The sequence below is a fragment of the Heterodontus francisci genome, chromosome 13 (genome assembly GCF_036365525.1).
Source record: "Heterodontus francisci isolate sHetFra1 chromosome 13, sHetFra1.hap1, whole genome shotgun sequence".
NCBI classification, from domain to species: Eukaryota; Metazoa; Chordata; class Chondrichthyes; order Heterodontiformes; family Heterodontidae; genus Heterodontus; species Heterodontus francisci.
The window spans coordinates 9,696,859-9,714,427 of NC_090383.1; the positions used below are offsets into that span (position 1 = coordinate 9,696,859).

The 17,569-nt window shown below is 41.8% G+C and overlaps 1 protein-coding gene across 9 annotated transcripts in view; it reads right to left on the reverse strand.

Annotated features, from left to right (window-relative positions):
- Positions 1 to 17,569, reverse strand: part of plcb4a (phospholipase C, beta 4a) — a 466,151-nt gene that overhangs the window by 131,284 nt on the left and 317,298 nt on the right. For all 9 annotated transcript variants that reach the window (XM_068044348.1, XM_068044344.1, XM_068044346.1 and 6 more), the window contains 5 exons: positions 16,248 to 16,343; positions 16,118 to 16,138; positions 13,549 to 13,652; positions 8,431 to 8,466; positions 3,391 to 3,532 (listed from right to left, as the gene is read on the reverse strand). In XM_068044348.1, coding sequence (XP_067900449.1) covers positions 3,391 to 3,532; positions 8,431 to 8,466; positions 13,549 to 13,652; positions 16,118 to 16,138; positions 16,248 to 16,343 — 399 coding nt within the window. The remainder of the gene's footprint in view (positions 1 to 3,390; positions 3,533 to 8,430; positions 8,467 to 13,548; positions 13,653 to 16,117; positions 16,139 to 16,247; positions 16,344 to 17,569) is intronic.

The window sequence follows — 17,569 nt, forward strand, 5'->3', positions numbered from 1 at the left end:
CTTACCACAGAGCAAAGATGGAAACTGGGATCTTCATGAGCTGTAAGGTTCAGGTTGTCACTGCCTTAAACAGCCGAGCCATCAGAGTGGCTGCAAAGTATATGAGAGTTCAATATCGGTAAGTCGGTTTCCTGACTCTAGTGTCTATATAATCTGAGGGGAGGTGATTATCTTGATCTTCTCATTTAGAATGAAGGAGTTCCCCAAAAACCAACATTAGGTCAAAGCCCTTCACTTATTTTTAAGAAGGCTACGTAACAGTAAGAGCCAAAGCTCGAGGTTTCCAAATTGCTTGGTTTAAGATCCTATTTCTCAATCTTCGAGCAGACCTTGTAAAATAATAAGTAATGGCCTAGAAATTCCATTGCATTGCATCCATTTTACAGGTACAAAACATGTGTCTAAGGATCCAACATGGTGGATGATGTGTGCGTACACTCATTGTTTGCTGAAGTGGGTCACTCACTATATTTGTAAGGGCATCTGGGAGAAAGCTCCGTAAACCGTGATTAGGCCCTCTGCATATGTACAGAAGGGGCTCATTAGAGCCTTTGCGAAGACTGGACTGGACATAACCAGCGACATGCTGAGTTAAAACTGCTCCGACAGTATTGTCAGCACTGCAAGTTTATTGACAGTTATTCAATAGATGATTTTCACAGTAACACTGTCAGTTACAACGTGATGCATAAGTGAATTTCCACCAGACAACAAACAAGAATGTACCACTGGATATAAATTTGTTGCTGCCCGGTCTCGGACACGAAGGCGGCAACGTAAATTGGGCAAACTTCCCGTGGAGGTGCCGCAGCTCATCCTGAAAAATGGATGCAACAGATATCAATTTTTACCTCCACGTTTTTAAACCTGCCTTGAACAATAACCGTAGAATAAATCTGGGAGGTTGAGGAAGAGTACAGGTTGATGGGGGGGGGAAATGTCGGACCAGGAGCTGTTTTCCTATCAGGAAACCCGAAGAATGGGTTTCCTTCAGGCCCTGTTGAATCTAATGACAGAGCCTGATTAACATGTTTTTTCCCAGTCGCAGCCAGCCAGATCAAGTAGCTGACTATCAGATGTGAAGGCCTTCAGTACCAGGTACCAGGCTGCAGCTGGAGAATGGAGAGAAGGGAAGGAGGGATCATGGCTATGGACCAATTGCGGGTTTGGAGACATTGGGGGGTTGGAGGAGAGTCTGGGGACAAGGGGAAGAACGTGGTTCGGGGATGGGGAGTGGTGTTCAATTACACGTTTGGGGGAGGGCAATGGGGGTGGGAAGCAGGCAAGCTGGATGCAACAGCTAAGTGGAAAGGCAGCTGTCTGCTGAATGCAGCAGTCCTCGCCTGCTTTAGGCAGCAGGGTTCCCCCAAGGCCCAGGAAACCCAGCAAGCAGCATGGGTGCAATTTAAAATGAAGGTTAGATTGGAGGCACAAGCTTTATTATTACATTTAAATGATCAGACTGCTTCCTGGGAGCAGGTTTGCCTCCTGCACACAGTCCCATATCCGTTAAAACTGCAAGTGAGTAGGCTGGAGTTAAGTTTCAGATTTTTTACATTTTAAAAAATAACTATATTTATATAGTGCCTTTAGCATAATAAAACTGGGCAGCACAGTGGCGCAGTGGTTAGCACTGCAGCCTCACAGCTCCAGCAACCCGGGTTCAATTCTGGGTACTGCCTGTGTGGAGTTTGCAAGTTCTCCCTGTGTCTGCGTGGGTTTCCTCCCACATGCCAAAGACTTGCTGGTTGATAGGTTAATTGGCCATTATAAATTGCCCCTAGTATAGGTAGGTGGTAGGGAAATTGTGGGGATGTGGTAGGAATATGGAATTAGTGTAGGATTAGTATAAATGGGTGGTTGATGGTCGGCACAGACTCGGTGGGCTGAAGGGCCTGTTTCAGTGCTGTATCTCTAAACTAAACTAAAAAACTAAACTAAACTAAAACGTCCCCAGGCGTTTCACAGGGGCATTATAAAACAAAATATGACACCGAGCGACATAAGGAGATGTTAGGGCAGATGACCAAAAGCCTGGTCAAAGAAGTGGGTTTTAAAAAGCATCATAAAGTAGGAAAGTGAGGTAGAGTGGCAGAAAGATTTAGGGAGCGAATTCCAATGCTTAGGGACTATGCAGCCAAAGACACAGCTGCCAATGGTGTATCAATTAAAATCAGGGATGCTCAAGAGGCCAGAATTAGAAGAGTGCAGCTATCTCAGAGGGTTGCATGGCTGGAGAAGATTAGAGATAGGGAGGGGAGAGGCCATGGAGGGATTTGAAAACAAGGATTTATAGACCATCCGATCCAAACGCACCAAATTTTGGGGGTTAACATTCCGCCTAGAACAGTACAATGTTCAAAAATAAAGCAGCCTGCTTGATTGGCACCCCATCCACGAACATTCACTCCCTCCACCACCGACACACAGTGGCAGCAGTGTGTACCATCTACAAGATGCACTGCAGCAACGCACCAAAGCTCCTTAGACAGCACCTTCCAAACCCACGACCTCTACCAACTAGAAGAACAAGGGTGGCGGCTGCATGAGAACACCACCACCTGCAAGTTCCTCTCCAAGTCACACACCATCCTGACTTGGAACTATATCGCCGTTCCTTCACTGTCACTGGGTCAAAATCCTGGAACTCCCTTCCTAACAGCACTGTGGGTGTCCCTACCCACAAGGACTGCAGCGGTTCAAGAAGACAGCTCACCACCACCTTCTCGAGGGCAATTAAGGATGGGCAATAAATGCTGGCCTAGCCAGCGACGCCAACATCCCATGAATGAATAAAAAAAGAACACAGCACACCAGTGATTTTCCCCCCACAAGCAGACTTTCATCAAGCAGTTGTGTGGTGCATGTAATTTATATTGGTTTAATTTTGGAGCTGAATCGTTTATATTCCCAAAAGAAATACAGTAATCCACATTCATGAGGTTTCAACCATATTTCGGTTTTCTCCTTTCCATATTGTTCCAAAAATCCATGTATTCATATGAAATCTCTCTGGATTGGAAGGCTAAAACCCATTCAGCTGATGGGCGCCATCATCAACGCATTTCCTTGTTCAATCCATTGAGAAGACTACTTGAGCAATGGAAGAAAGGAAATCTCCAATGTGTGAGCAATATGCTTCTTATAAACGACACGCCACTGTACACACACTCTTGGGGAAAGTCCAAATTGATATCCAAGTTGAAACTGGTATTAAGCGCAATTTGAAAATTCAATGTTCTATTTGACATTTTAGTTGCAGGCATGAAATCACACTTTCATAACTGAAATGCAGAGCCACTATTCTGATAGCGATGCAAAATCCGCAGACAAAACATACATTCGCATATGCCTTGATTGTTACCCAGAACTTTAACAAAGTTTGTATACCTTCTGCTACCTTAAAGCCTTGAAATTTCACAGGTTGGGCATAGTTGACCATGGCAGATAAGTACGGATGTATATTGGTGGTAGCACCAACATACGTATAGGATGATACCCATGCCTGCTCATCTTCTACAGTTATTGTCCCCTGTAAAATTGGAGAAAACTTTGAGCATTGGTTTGAATTACAAGAGTATTACACATCAGTGAACAAGAAAGTCACATTTTCCTTCAATGCCTAAATTTACACAAATAATTACTGAATTTCAACATTTCCAACCACATATTCTGCAAAATGTATGAAAATATTTCTTGAACTCACTATGCTGCAGACACGACGACCTGGAGTTTTTGGTGGGTGACACTGTTTTTTGTCAACGTAATTTGCCAGAGATTGGCCAAACCAGCGCAAATGATTGTGCAATTTCAAGTGCAAATGACTTCAAGTGCAAACTGAGTTTCTGCGACCTATTGTGCTAGTTTACAAAGCATTTCTCTAGCAGCCCCTGTCCACATAATTGGCTATGCCCAAGAATGGACTACTCACCAGTGGATCTTTCCACTAATTGCACCTGCTTGCGGAACTTAAAGGAGGCTCGTGAAATTAAGCTGCTTCTTTTGTGCACAAGGGCACAAAAAAGCTCACTTTAAAAGCTTTTGAATATAATTTTTTTGTTCAGTTTACTCAGAAACTGACTACACCAATATAGCTAGGAAATGGCTTGATAGTTTTTTTTAAAAAAAAAGTCATTATTTTACTCAAAGATGATGGACCAGACATGCTGATTAAAAATGCTTTTTTTGTGATTAAACCACATTTTCAGATCCAACTGCACCAAGTTACCATTCTTAAATCAGTCAAGCAATACATTTTGAAAGCAAAATGTAAAAAGAAAGTTGTAAAGCATTACCACATTGTGCTGATTCATGATAGATTTTATGTTCAGTGATAAATGAGTTTGAGCAGAAACTTGTGTGTGTTGAGAAAAACAGTTCACAATACTAGCGCAATTTTAGGTCCTCGCCCTTCCTTATCTCTATAATCTCCTCCAGCCCTCCAATTCACTGAGATGTCTGCACTCCTCCAATCATGGCTTCTTAAACATTGCTGATTTTAGTCACTCCACCATCAGTGGCCGTGCCTTCAGCTGCCTGGGCCTTAAACTCTGGAATTCCCTCCCTAAACCTTTTCACTTCTCTATCTCTCTCTCCTCCTTTAAGATGCTCCTTAAAACCTACCTCTTTGACCAAGCTTCTGGTCATTTGCCCTCATGCGTCCTTATGTAGCTCTGCGTATTATTTTGTTTCAAAATGCTCCTGTGAAGCTGTGATTTACTACATTAAACCTGCTACATAAATACAAGCTGTCGTTGATGATCAACAGGAATATATTACATTTTAAGATTTGACTGCAACAACGAGCATAAATACAAACAAACACATGCACCTCATTTTTGCATCAGCACTTTGTTTTAAATGTAAACGAACAATTTGACCAAATTTCTATGAAGAAAAGTTGTTCGATTTTATCAGATACATTGTTTCATATCTCAATGGTTATAGAACATTTAAGGAAAAGCATGGAAGAAAAGGACACGCAGTGTATCGAGCATATTTTTTGTTCCCGACCAAAAGTGTGTACCTTTATCTACCAAAAATACTACCCAATCCACTCAAATTTCAAAAGGGAGTGAGTACAACCTTTCAAAGGACAAAAATCTGTGAAATATACTTGAAAACTCCAAATGGAATTAAGTAAAATTCCAAGTTATTAATCCAAACTTGTGGGCTTCCCACTGACACAGCTGGTTTATGATATATTATAGCTGAGCCATATAAAACAATGAGGTTCCAGACTAAGTCATGGATTTTCCTGAGAAAGCCTGCCTGACTACAGCTGGCACACAGGCAGTATGAAAAGGAAAATGAGGAAGGGAGGACCACTGTAACACGCCTGTCCCTGCTGCCACCGCCAAGAACTTCCTTCCAGCTGCTCCTGCAGGGAGGTAAGTTGGCGGGACCCTTGACCACCAGGTTCCTGCTTCCTTCCATTGTCTTATGTCTCCTGCTAGAATTGCGCATATGAGGACATCAGGTAAAGACTGGGGCGGGGTTGGCTATGACAGTCTTAACCCCACCCCCTACACCACCAAAGAAAACAACAGCTCCGTTAGCTCTCATTGCATATAAATAACAGGAAGGAAGATCCTGGGAAAGACATAATTATCCTTCTTACTGCTGTTGCCATGCTTTCCTCAGGGACAACCAGGGGAGGGTTGGCACTACCTAGGCCAGTGGCATAATCCAGCTATGGTCATTGTGGGAGGAGAGCACCTTGTAATGGCCACCTCTCCCTGTCCAAGCCTCTTAACTGAACCACAAACCCTTTGGCTCCGAACATGTTCTGTTGTGAGAATTTGTGCCTATTCCTTGAGGGACTATAGCAGGTATCGAAGAGCTCAACTGAATATTCGTTTGCAGCAATGGCAGACGGCCTCTGTATGATGGGAACCCCATCCTGCATAATTAATAAAAAATAGGTGGTGGAAGGAAATCACAGAACAGCCTGTGTGGAGCGTGGAAGGCAGCAGACCCACCCTAGAGTTTGTGCAGAGTTAACTTATTTAAACCAGATGGATCGGTAAATCACTCAGGTTTCCTGCTCCTTTTCATTGTCTAATGACTCTTGTTGCAAGTGTTCATGTGAGGACATCAGGTAAAGAATGGATTATGGCTTGGCTTTGATATTCTCCCCGCCTTCCACTGCCCTCAACCGCCACAGAAAGAACAGTTTCACAACACTCAGTGCTGAGGTTCAATTACGAATGACGGGCACTTAAAGTACCAGAATGCAACCTGCGCCTGAGGAATTTTACTCAAGCAAGGAAAGAAAATAGCAGAGGGAAAAAGTCCAGCCTTCCAATTCACCTAATTAAAGCTGAAATCCACAATCAATGCGCTATGGTCCTCGAAAAACACCATTATGTGCTAGCAAGTATTTTATCACCTCAGTGCATCATGATAACTTTCAATGCCACTCTAAAATATGTTTATGTCTAACTTTATTTTCTTTAAAATGATATTCAGTGGGAATCTGTTCTGTTCAAGCAGAATCTCTTTTGTTTGAAGTTTGTTAATTTTATACTTGTTTCCTCCAGATCTACAATCATCGCTTCTCAAGGGCAATTAAGGATGGGCAATAAGTGCTGGCCATGCCAGCGACACCCACACCCCATGAATGAATATTTTTTTAAAACCTAAGTTAAGTACCTATGTTATCCATGCCTTTTATTATTTTGAAGACTTGCATCAGGTCCCAACTCAATCTATCTTTCGACAATAAAAGTAAGTTTAGCTCTGTGGATGCGTCTTTGTAATTTAGGACCTTGAGTTTTGGGGCCACCCTTACTACACGCTGTGCAATGCATGTCGTCCATTTGAAAATAGGGAGGTCAAAAATAACATGCAGCATTTTAAATGTAAACTTAGCAATGAGTTGTATCTGGTTAAAATAACTTCTGTCAATTTATGTTCAAATTTGCTTCTAAGATATCCCAGCCATTGACCATGACATTGGCTAGATACTTAATTGAATGATCACTAGTCTTTCCAAATGTTTTTTTCCCCCATTTTTGCTGATGGATATAATGAATGCGTACAGGAGTTTCACATTTACTGCTCTAATGTGCATTATTTTATAACTGTTCATATTTAAAACTAAGATTCACAAGCACAGGATACACCGAATCGCCAGGCAGGTGTCTCCAACAGCTTGTCCATGCTTTAAACTTTGGTACGTACCTAGGTGATTCTGAATTATGCATTTTGCTAGAACTAGCAGTCACTGAAACAACTGACTTCTTTATTTGACTACACATCACCATTGTGATATGAGCTGTTTAGATTAGTGTTATCGAATGTCTCTGTTTTTTTGGAGATTCCGTTAGACAAGCCCTCAGTTCCTGAACTTTTCTTTCTGCCTCCCTGAGAAGGGGACAGGGATGGGTGTGCTTTACACTTGTAAATAAATCATGATGGGAATGTGTTCATTTAATCAGACCATTTGTTGCTCTGTACAAAGGTTTATTTGCATTCAAATCTGCTGGCATGCTTCCTTAAAGAATGTGCTTACTATTTCACTACAAAAATGAGAGAGAGGAAAACCTCCCACATGACTGGTTACTAATCTTAGCTGTATTGTTGCAAAGAGGCAGTGAGTATAACATCAATCACATCTCCACAGGGGGGCGTGTGAGAGAGAAAATTAGAATAAGCATCCTAGGTCCTCTTATGTATCTCCTAAGGGTTGGTGATGTAATTACATTGGTGCAAGACTGGAAATAGCCATTACCCTCTTGGCCAGTAATGGTGCACAGATTGTCAAGCAAATACCAATAAAAGTATTGAATGAAAAAAAGACTTGGAGGTCAGTTCAAGGATGTATCCCATGGCGTGTGAGTTAGATGAAAAGAGAACCATATGTAACCCAGATGTCATGTTATAAGTGCTGTTTCGGCTGATTTAAGTTTCAATTATAGCAATTCTGGTGTAACAAGGATTCATAATAGCTAAGGCAGTGCACAAAATTATATAATCCAATTGTCTATCCTGAACTTACTCAAATGATAATTTGTAGATAGCATGCATTTTTTAAATACCTTTCAAATCATTGATAAAAAGCCTTCTATCTGCATCTATAATTAGTCAGAAAAACCTTCAGGCTTCAACAACTGAAAATGCAATTAAATTTGGTTGCTAGTTGCAAAGGCTGACTGTTGATTGTTGACTGGTTACACTTCTTGTTAATAGACTTTGTAGATGTCACACGTCTATGGACAGCTTTCATGTTTTCCGCAAATGACCATCAGTAAAATACTGAATTTCTGGCGATAATCAAAAGATGCTTTGACCGTGTCGAGGGTATAGGTGATTAACCTCCAATGATATCTTTCTACTTCTGGCTTACAGTAAAAATTATGACAGAGAAACTGAGTTATTGAAGAAAATACAAAACTTTCACAAGACCAACAAACAAACAGAGCTCACCTTTTTGTTATTTTCCTGTTCAGCATCTTCGATCACCTACAAAGAAATACAGCAATTATTTTTCACTTATCTCCTACCAAGCATTCAAAATAGGCCAGAATTTTATGCCACCCCATCAGGTCGGATGGTGGCGTGGGGACGGCGTAAAATTGAGCGGAGGCCTACCCGCCCTGATTCTGCCTCCAGACCCAAGTATACGGAGGTCAGGCAGGGGGGTGGGAGGAGGGGCGGGGGAGGGTGGCAAAGAGCCCGCCCGCCCGAGGCCAATCAAGACCCTTAAGTGGCCACTTTAGGGCCCTCACCCGCCTCCACGGGTATTTTACCTGTGACAGGCGGACGTGCTGGGGACGTTAAAGGCCGCCCAGCGATAGCTGCCAGCCTTTCCGCGCCCTGGGGGTTGGGGGCATGGCAGTCGGGCACAGGGCCGCCCCCGCCTTCCCCCAAAGGACCACTCCAGCCTCACCAGGGAAGGACCGATCTCCCTGGTGAGGCATGCCACGACTTACATTCCTTCTTCGAACCATGGCATCAGCTTGGCTGCAGTCCCAGCAGTGGCCACCACTCCCGGTGGCGCTGCTGGGACTAACAGCTGCCGGCCCGCTGATTGGCCGGCAACTCACTGAGGCGGGACCTCCTCCCTCAAGTGGGTGGAAGTCCCGCCTCGGGACAATTAAAGCCTGGGGATCCGTAAAATACGGGACGGATCCCCAGGCTAGGCAGAAGTGGGTTCGCCACCGACTTTCATGTCGGAGTCCGGCTCCCATCCATCCACCGTAAAATTCCGGCCATAGATTTGGAATACCTTTAGCTCCTTATCAAATCTTGTTCTTGGCTTTCAAGGTGTGTGCAGAGAAATTGTAAGTTCGAATGGTTTGTATGCAATACATATCCCGGAGAAAAAATCTCAAACAAAAAGTAAATATTCTGCGAGGAATATAATGTGATGAAACCCTTGTTCCTATTCAATTTTAGTTCTAAATATAACATATTGAGAGTCATGTTTAACCCTGGTAGCATGACTAAAATTTAAATCTTGACCCAAACAATATACCACGAGCATTCACTTATATTATTACTGTCTCTGCTTTTTTTAATTATTTTTGTTGATTTGTATTTTGTTTTTTGCTCATTATATTGGCCTGTTACTTTTTAAATATTTGATACTCTGATTGGTAGAAAACATCACTATGGTAATACTGCCTCCTTTGGTTCCATGCACAATTACTGCTAACTCTCTTCAGGTTCAAAATTTATCTGCGCACTTTGTCAGCAAATTACAATCACCAGTGACGTGGCACTGAGCAAACGGTTGGAGCTGTGGGCTGACAAGTTCCCTAGTGCTGATGGACTTCATCCTAAGGTCCTAAAAAAAAGTGGCTAGTGAGATAGTCGATGCGTTGGTTTTAATTTTCCAAAATTCCCTGGATTCCGGGAAGGTTTCATTAGATTGGAAAATAGCAAATCTAACTCCTTTATTCAAAAAGGGAAGGAGATAGAAAGGAAGAAACTACAGGCCAGTTAGCTTAACATCCGTCTTAGGGAAAATGTTAGAAGCTATTATTAAAGACGTTATAGCAGAGAATTTAGAAAAATTCAAGGTAATCAGGCAGAGTCAACACGGTTTAGTGAAAGGGAAATCATGTTTAACCAATTTATTGGAGTTCTTTGAAGAAGTAACATGTGCTGTGGATAAATGGGAACCAGTGGATGTACTGTACTAAGACTTCCAGAAGGCATTTGATAAGGTTCCACATCAAAGGTTATTGCGTGAAATAAAAGCTCATGATGTAGGGGGTAACATACTGGCATGGATAGAAGATTGTATAGCTAACAGGAAACAAAGAGTAGGCATAAATGGGTAATTTTCTGGTTGGCAAGATGTAATGAGTGATGTGTCGCAGTGATCACTGCTGGAGCCTCAGCTTTTCACAATTTATATAAATGACTTGGATGAAGGGACCGAAGGTATGGTTGCAAAATTTGCGGATGACACAAAGATAGGTAGGAAGGTAAGTTGTGAAGAGGTCAAAAGGAGGCTACAAAGGGATATGGATAAGTTAAGTGAGTAGGCAAAGATCTGGCAAATGGAGGATAATTTGGAAAGTGTGAAATTGTCCACTTTGGCAGGAAGAATAAAAAAAAGCATATTATCTAAAGGCTGCATTTGCTAACAACGCTACCACTAGGTGGCGCTGCAGTGGCACATGTGCAAATGCAGCCTGTGCCACTAAAATGTTAAAGTCTGCAACGTCAGTAGCTGCCAGGACTAAAGATGGCATTCCTCAAATAATCACACGAAGGCAACCTAAACACATGGCAGCACACAATGGCAGGAGGGAGCGGGCGAGTGAGCGGGTGGGCCTGGGGGGGGGAAATGAGAGCGAGTGGGGGGGTGAGAGTGAGCGGCAGGCCGGGGAATGGTGAGAGTGAGTGGGAGGGGGTGAGAGCGAGCGGGCGGGACGGGCCGCGAAGGCGGGGAGGAGGAGAGCGCACCCGCCTCCAAGGTCTTTGGAGCGCTCTCCCCGCTTCCCCCACCACCCCTCTCTGCAAGCGTTACTTGATGATGTAATCTGCGCATACGCCAACCATGTGTGCAGAGTTCCGCAGTCTGATGACGTCAGCTGCCGGCTGCGTTGTCGATAATCACTTTGTTATCTAAATGGTGAGAGATTGCAGAGCTCTGAGACGCAGAGGGATTTAGGTGTCCTACTGCATGAATCGCAAAAGGTTAGTATACAGGTTCAGCAAGTAATTAGAAAAACTAATAGAATGTTATTGTTTATTGCAAGGGGAACTGAATACAAAAGTAGGGAGGTTATGCTACAGTTATACAGGGCATTGGTGAGACCACATCTGGAGTACTGTGTAAAGTATTGCTCTCCTTATTTAAGGAAGGATGCAAACGCATTGGAAGCAGTTCAGAGAAGGTTTACTACACTAATAGCTGGAATGAACGGATTTGTCTTATGATGAAAGGTCGGAAAGGCTAGGCTTGTATCCACTGGAATTTATAAGAGTAAGAGATGACTTGATTGAAACATATAAGATCCTGAGGGGTCTTGACAGGGTGGATGCATAAAGGATGTTTCCTCTCATGGGAGGATCTAGAACCAGGTTAAAAATAAGGGGTCGCCCATTTAAGACAGAGACGAGGAGAAATCTTTTCTCTCAAAGAGTCGTTAGTCTTTGGAATTCTCTTCCTCAAAAGACAGTGGAGGCAGAGTCTTTGAATATTGTTAAGGCAGAGGTAGATAGATTCTTGATAATCAATGGGGTAAAAGATTATTGGGGGTAGGTGGGAATGTGGAGTCGAGGTTGCAATCAGATCAGCCATGATCTTATTCAACGGCAGAGCAGGCTCGAGGGGCCGAGTAGCCTACTCCTGCTCCTAATTTGTATGTTCGTAAACTGGCAACATGTGTCTTCAAATTTCTGCATGCACTATCTTAACAAAACATCTCCAATTTTACTCACCATCTCGGCAAGGTTCTGGTGCAAAATACTGGCCAATTTTGTATGTTCATTCCAGGGGCTGGAACCATTTCTGGGAACTTTGTGCTACATAATGACTGTGTTTGTAGTTCCCTATCCTTCCCGATTGCTTCCAAGTGTATACTTCCCAAGGCTGCTTGAATCTCACGACTAAAATGAATAGTAATGGCATTAAAAGTCCCCAAATCCCATAACCTATGCTCAAAATGCTCCAATGGTAATTTTGAATGGAACAAATGAGACGTCACTATTGCTAGTACCAGCTGATATTGGTGAAAGGGTTTGGAACTGAAGAAATGGTCAAGAGTGATTGCTGAAGTTACAGAAGAACTTTTAAAATAGTTTCATTTTGCCTTGCACCTAGACTGAGCTGGATTTACCTTTGATAGCCTGAGACCACTGGAACATTTTTGCAAACCACTTATAGTAAGAGTTTCTGAATGACCGGTATAAAAGACTGGCATTTATGTCATGCTTTTCGTGGCCTCAAGTATCTTCCAGCCAATGAAGTGCAATCACTGTTGTGATGTAGGAAATGCAGAAGCCATTTGCACACAGGATGCTCCCACAAACAGCAATTAAATAAATGACCAGATAATCTATTTTAGGTATTTTTTCCCCCCCACCAAACTATCTCACACTATTTTGCCATGACGTTAATCATCACCAGACAAGAATTCAAATAAAATATCTATTTTTAGAGCACCTGTCCAAAATTACTGACACGTACATTACTGAAGTCTGACCAGTTCACCTAAATATCAGAATAGTATCAAAGATCTCAATTTCCCTAATTAAGAGGGTGAACAACTGCATTAAGGCTGGAATTTTACGCCGGGCCAGAGGCCCTGCCCACCGGCGGAGATTTTACGTGGCCCAGGCCCTTAATTGGTCTCGGGCAAGACTTCCGCCCCTCTGAGGCAGGAAATCCTGCCTCCAAGAGCTGCTGAACAATCAGCGGGCTGGTAGCTCTTCAGTCCCAGCAGCTCCACTGCGAGCAGTGGCCACTGCTGGGACTCCACCCAGCGTGAGGAGCAGCCTGGAAGCCAGCCCTGAAAAAAAGTAAGTGGGATTTCAGGCCTCGGCGGGGACAACTGGCTGGGCTCCGGTGAGGGGGGTGGGGGTGGGGTGGTGCTCCAGGGGGGTGGCTTGTGCTGATGGGTGGGCCCATTTGGAGCACAGGGTGCCCGATCAGGAGGGTCTCCCCACCCTGGGCATGCAAGGAGGCCGCCTACTATCACTGGGCGTTCTCCTCGGCTGATGTAGTGCCCGGCTGCCGCTGGTAAAATATGGTGGCAGCAGGAGGCCCTTAAGTGGCAATTAAGTGGCAGGACCTCAACTGGTCTGGGGCAAGCAGGCCGTTTGCCACCTACACCGCTGCTGGCAAAATGGCAGTGGGGGCGATTGGCAACGGGAACGGCACCCGCCACATCCCAATCGATTTTATGCCCACCCCCACATCTAGCCCGCTCCTGGGAGGGGTGCAGGATTCCAGCCTAAGATACAACATGAAGACATTTTATGCAAACCTGTTTAAACCTGCATGCATTCAATAGCACTAAAATATTAGAACAAATGACAAAACAGACAATATTAAACTTCTACATTTAGAAATAAGGCACAAACCTTCTTCACACTATTGATATGTGCCTCTTTCTCCTGAATAATGTCATCGGCAGAAAGTTGACTATTGAATTTCAGCTCAGGATGAGCCTCCTCATTTAGGTCAACTACACATGAAACAAACACTATTACTGTTCATATCAAATGAAGTGCAACACGACTGTCAGATGAATAACGTTCAAAGTAACTTTAATTTATAACACACCACATCCAAAAAATGAAGAGATTGTATCACCACACTACAGGTTACAATTATGTCTGTGGTATACGTATGATGCACATCACTTCCCCCCCTGCCCCATGATCTTTAGCTAGTGGCCTTGACTGTCTCTGCAAACATCTTATCACTTCAACATCTTCAGAAATAAACAACTGCAGGCCACTTTGCCTACTTGTTACCTCGTCAATGCATAAAGGCCTTACAAAGTTAGTAAAATCAGCAAATGTGCAAAGGGGCTTACGAGCATCAAGAGGCTAAGGGCTATATTTTCCTTTGTTTAAAAAAAAAGGGGAAACATCCCTTTTTTCTTCATAAGTTTCAACACAGTTATGAAGTCTCGGGAACACATGGTTTTGAAACAAGTAATTCCTGAGAATGGAATTTTGCTGGCGGGAACAAAAAGAATTTGCAGCTAATCAAAACACTAGTAATAATGATATTTAATGCCTCTGTGGAAGCTAACGTTCCACCAAAACATAAAACTTATTTCTTCCAGATGTAGAATGCACAAAGTTTGTATGAAATCGCAGACCAAAATGGGAGGAAAGTCCAATCTCCATACAAGGCTGAGAAGGCATTGAGCATTGCTGTAACGGAGAACTGTAAGTCCAACTTCAGTGGGCAGAGGATAGCCAATTGTAAAAAGGAGGCAACAGGCATAGCAACTTGACACCTTAAAAAAGGGTGTAGTGTCAATTACTCGGGAGGAGATGGCATTAAATCTTAAAGAGTCCACTCAATTCCAAAATAAAAGCACAAAGGCAAGGCATAAGCTTTACTGTAAAGTAGCAGTAACAGAAATCCTCAAAGCAGCACTAACTACAGTTAGTCACTACTCTCTATTTGCTTTAAACCTTTTTTTTGTCCCTAAGTTTTAATAAATATTGTCAAAGGAAAATATGGCCCCAGGTAATTAAATTTTCGATTGAAAATGCCACATGTATCTTCTTTTGTATTGATAAGCTTGATAGTCTGCCATCTAGGTCTTTCTATTGAAACCAATTATGTAAAGTCACGAAAGCGATTGCAGCTCAGTGTGCAGAGACTGGTTTCGATGTTGAACGATTTGTTAGCTTTGATTGATGAGGCAGTAAAGGGCATTGAGAAACTTGTTTTAACATGATCTTTATTTGTCAATATAGATTTAGAACAATATATATAATAACTAACTGATTTTAGCGTGTGTTATAAAATAGTTGCTGAATAGCGCAACGATTTGAGACTTTAAGCACACAAGAAAAGGAGGAAGTGCAGCTCTGTCAAAAATCGTCACACTGGTTGACAATCAGATCAGTAAAATACAGCTGTTTGAACAAGCATGCAATTTTATTAGTCTGTTTAAAAAACCCATAACAGAATTTCTTAAAAAGAACACGTTCTTGTAAAATGTTGCGAGTGCAATTATTTCCTATCCCGACACCCTCTAACATGCAGAAGATTTAGCTTCCCAGCGGCCACACTGGTACAACAGTTCAAGATTGACACACAGTGGTAGATTTAGTGCAGTATCATTGAAGGTACTTGAGATTTTAAAGGGGTTGATGATTCACTTGTTTTTCTTTTACCTGCGTTAATCACAATGGCGACATCATTATGAAAATAGTGAATTCTATTTCACTTGAATTAACTAATTTAAAAAGAACAATTATGAATAAATAATTTTATCAATTTTTGACTTGTAAGCCCAATTATACTGGTCACATGCTAAGCCCACATTCCAAAGCTTTGACACACCAACATCTTTAAATCAAGTGATTTCAGAAAGGTTGGATAATTTCAGTTTCTTATATATATATATATTAGAGTTTTGTGTGCATGGATATAGTACTATAGTAAACTATAGTAAAGCCCCATTAGGATCCAAAACAAGAGTACTGCAACTCATGTAACAGTAATTTGGTGCAGTTAGATTAATCAATTAGAATTAAGTCAGAGTGTAGTGGAGAAAACAAGTCAGAGAGAGCGAGAGAGAGAGAAAGAAAGAATGAGAGAAAGAGAGTGTTAAGATAGCAGACTTTTTTAAAAAAAAAATGTTAAAATGCCAAATAAATATTGAAATTAGGTTCCATTTTGGTCTTGACCGATTATGCAATTGAAGTTCTCTAACATTACTTGATTATGTTTGCCTGCTATTGTCAAGTTTTCTTTCTCTGACAGGATTGGTGACATGCTTTCTCCATAGTCACTGAAATAACTTGCATGAATTTCAGACTTGGTGAACGAGAGACAGTTAAGTGCATCATAATGCATCACTTTCAAAAAGATTACCAAGGTACCCCCAACATAACTGGAAGATAGGAATAAACCACTTTTTATTAGACCCAATTATTTATCCACAGCTACTTTTCTTACCAGATATCGGAGATAGGTCAGCTAGAAATGTAGGACAAGAAAAAATTACAACCATTCAAACTAAACTGTTCATTATTCTCATGGAAAATAATTTTTTTTAAACAATGTCAACTTTCTGAAACACAGTTACCATTTTCTGTTTCTTCCTCATTTTCATCTTCTAACATACTAGCTGGACTGGACGCTTCTCCACCTTCCATGAGCCTTTTAAAAGTTTCAAGTTGTTCTAAAAATAAAATCAATTTATAAAATGTTAGGTTAATGGTTAACTGATAGACTGGCAAGTATACTTTTAGGACTATTGGTCTTTCACTGAACCTTTTTAATGTCTACACTACGGTGGCCTCCTGCACTGCTGTGCTAACAATCGCAACTGTGCCTTTGATGAGATGTCCTTATAAAAGTTTCACTTTGCACCATTTTTCAATTAATTTGGTTTTTAAGATTAATTCACAACAATCTCATGTGCTGCTGTTTTAGTTTTCCTAACTGAAAAGATGATTATTTGGTCAATGCTTCAAAATTTGTTGAAATCACTCCATTGCCAGAAGACAGCAAGTGGTGCCTTTCATGTGCACTTCATTGAGATCACTCGATTAAAAAGTAGGGCAGACTAAAAACAGAAAAAAAAAAACAGCCAAGAAATAGCTTGGATCACAAAATATAATATTCTTAAAATAGCCGGACGTTAAAATGTCAAGTAAATATTGAAACTGGATCACAACATTAGAGGTTGATCTTCAGGCAGTTCAAGTGCTGTGTTACTAGATCCATTCACCTGTTTTTGTGTATGATACGTGCAACTTTTCCCTCTCCTATTATACAGCTAATCTGTCAAATAGTGGAACTGCTTGGATCACCGCCCAAATATAGTTAAGTACGATGCAACAACAGCAGGTTCATTATGCCTCTAAGCCGATACATCATCAGTATCATCTCTTGATAGCAAAACATTCAAAACACTAATGGGAAAAAAGTTAATGATCTTTTAAAATTTGCTGATATTTAAAAGAAGTACTGAAGAAAGTAGTTCTCTTAGTGATAATCTGGAGCATAACATTGAGGCACTGAAATACTAAGCAATCGTGTTAGCCAATACACTGGGGGTTGGGGGGAAGCGGGGGAGCCCTGGCAGGGGGTGAAATTCCTTCTGTCAATAATTTTAATGAAAGGGTTGGTGTGGTTAGAAGTTAGACGACTTTCTTTTAAACTGAAACTTTTTTTTAACCAAAATTATCACTAGAAATAATTCCGCTCTCACTGCTTGTTCTAAACGTGTTGATACTTTAACATCACTCATTAAACTCAAGGTTGTTGGGAAGTTTCCGCGAATCTTTAACAATGCTGCAGGTTAGCATGCTCTGAAGGTAGTAGTTCCATATGATACTAATGACTCAATGAGATCTACAACTTCAGATTTGTTCATCATAATTAAGTTTTCTCCAGGAAGTT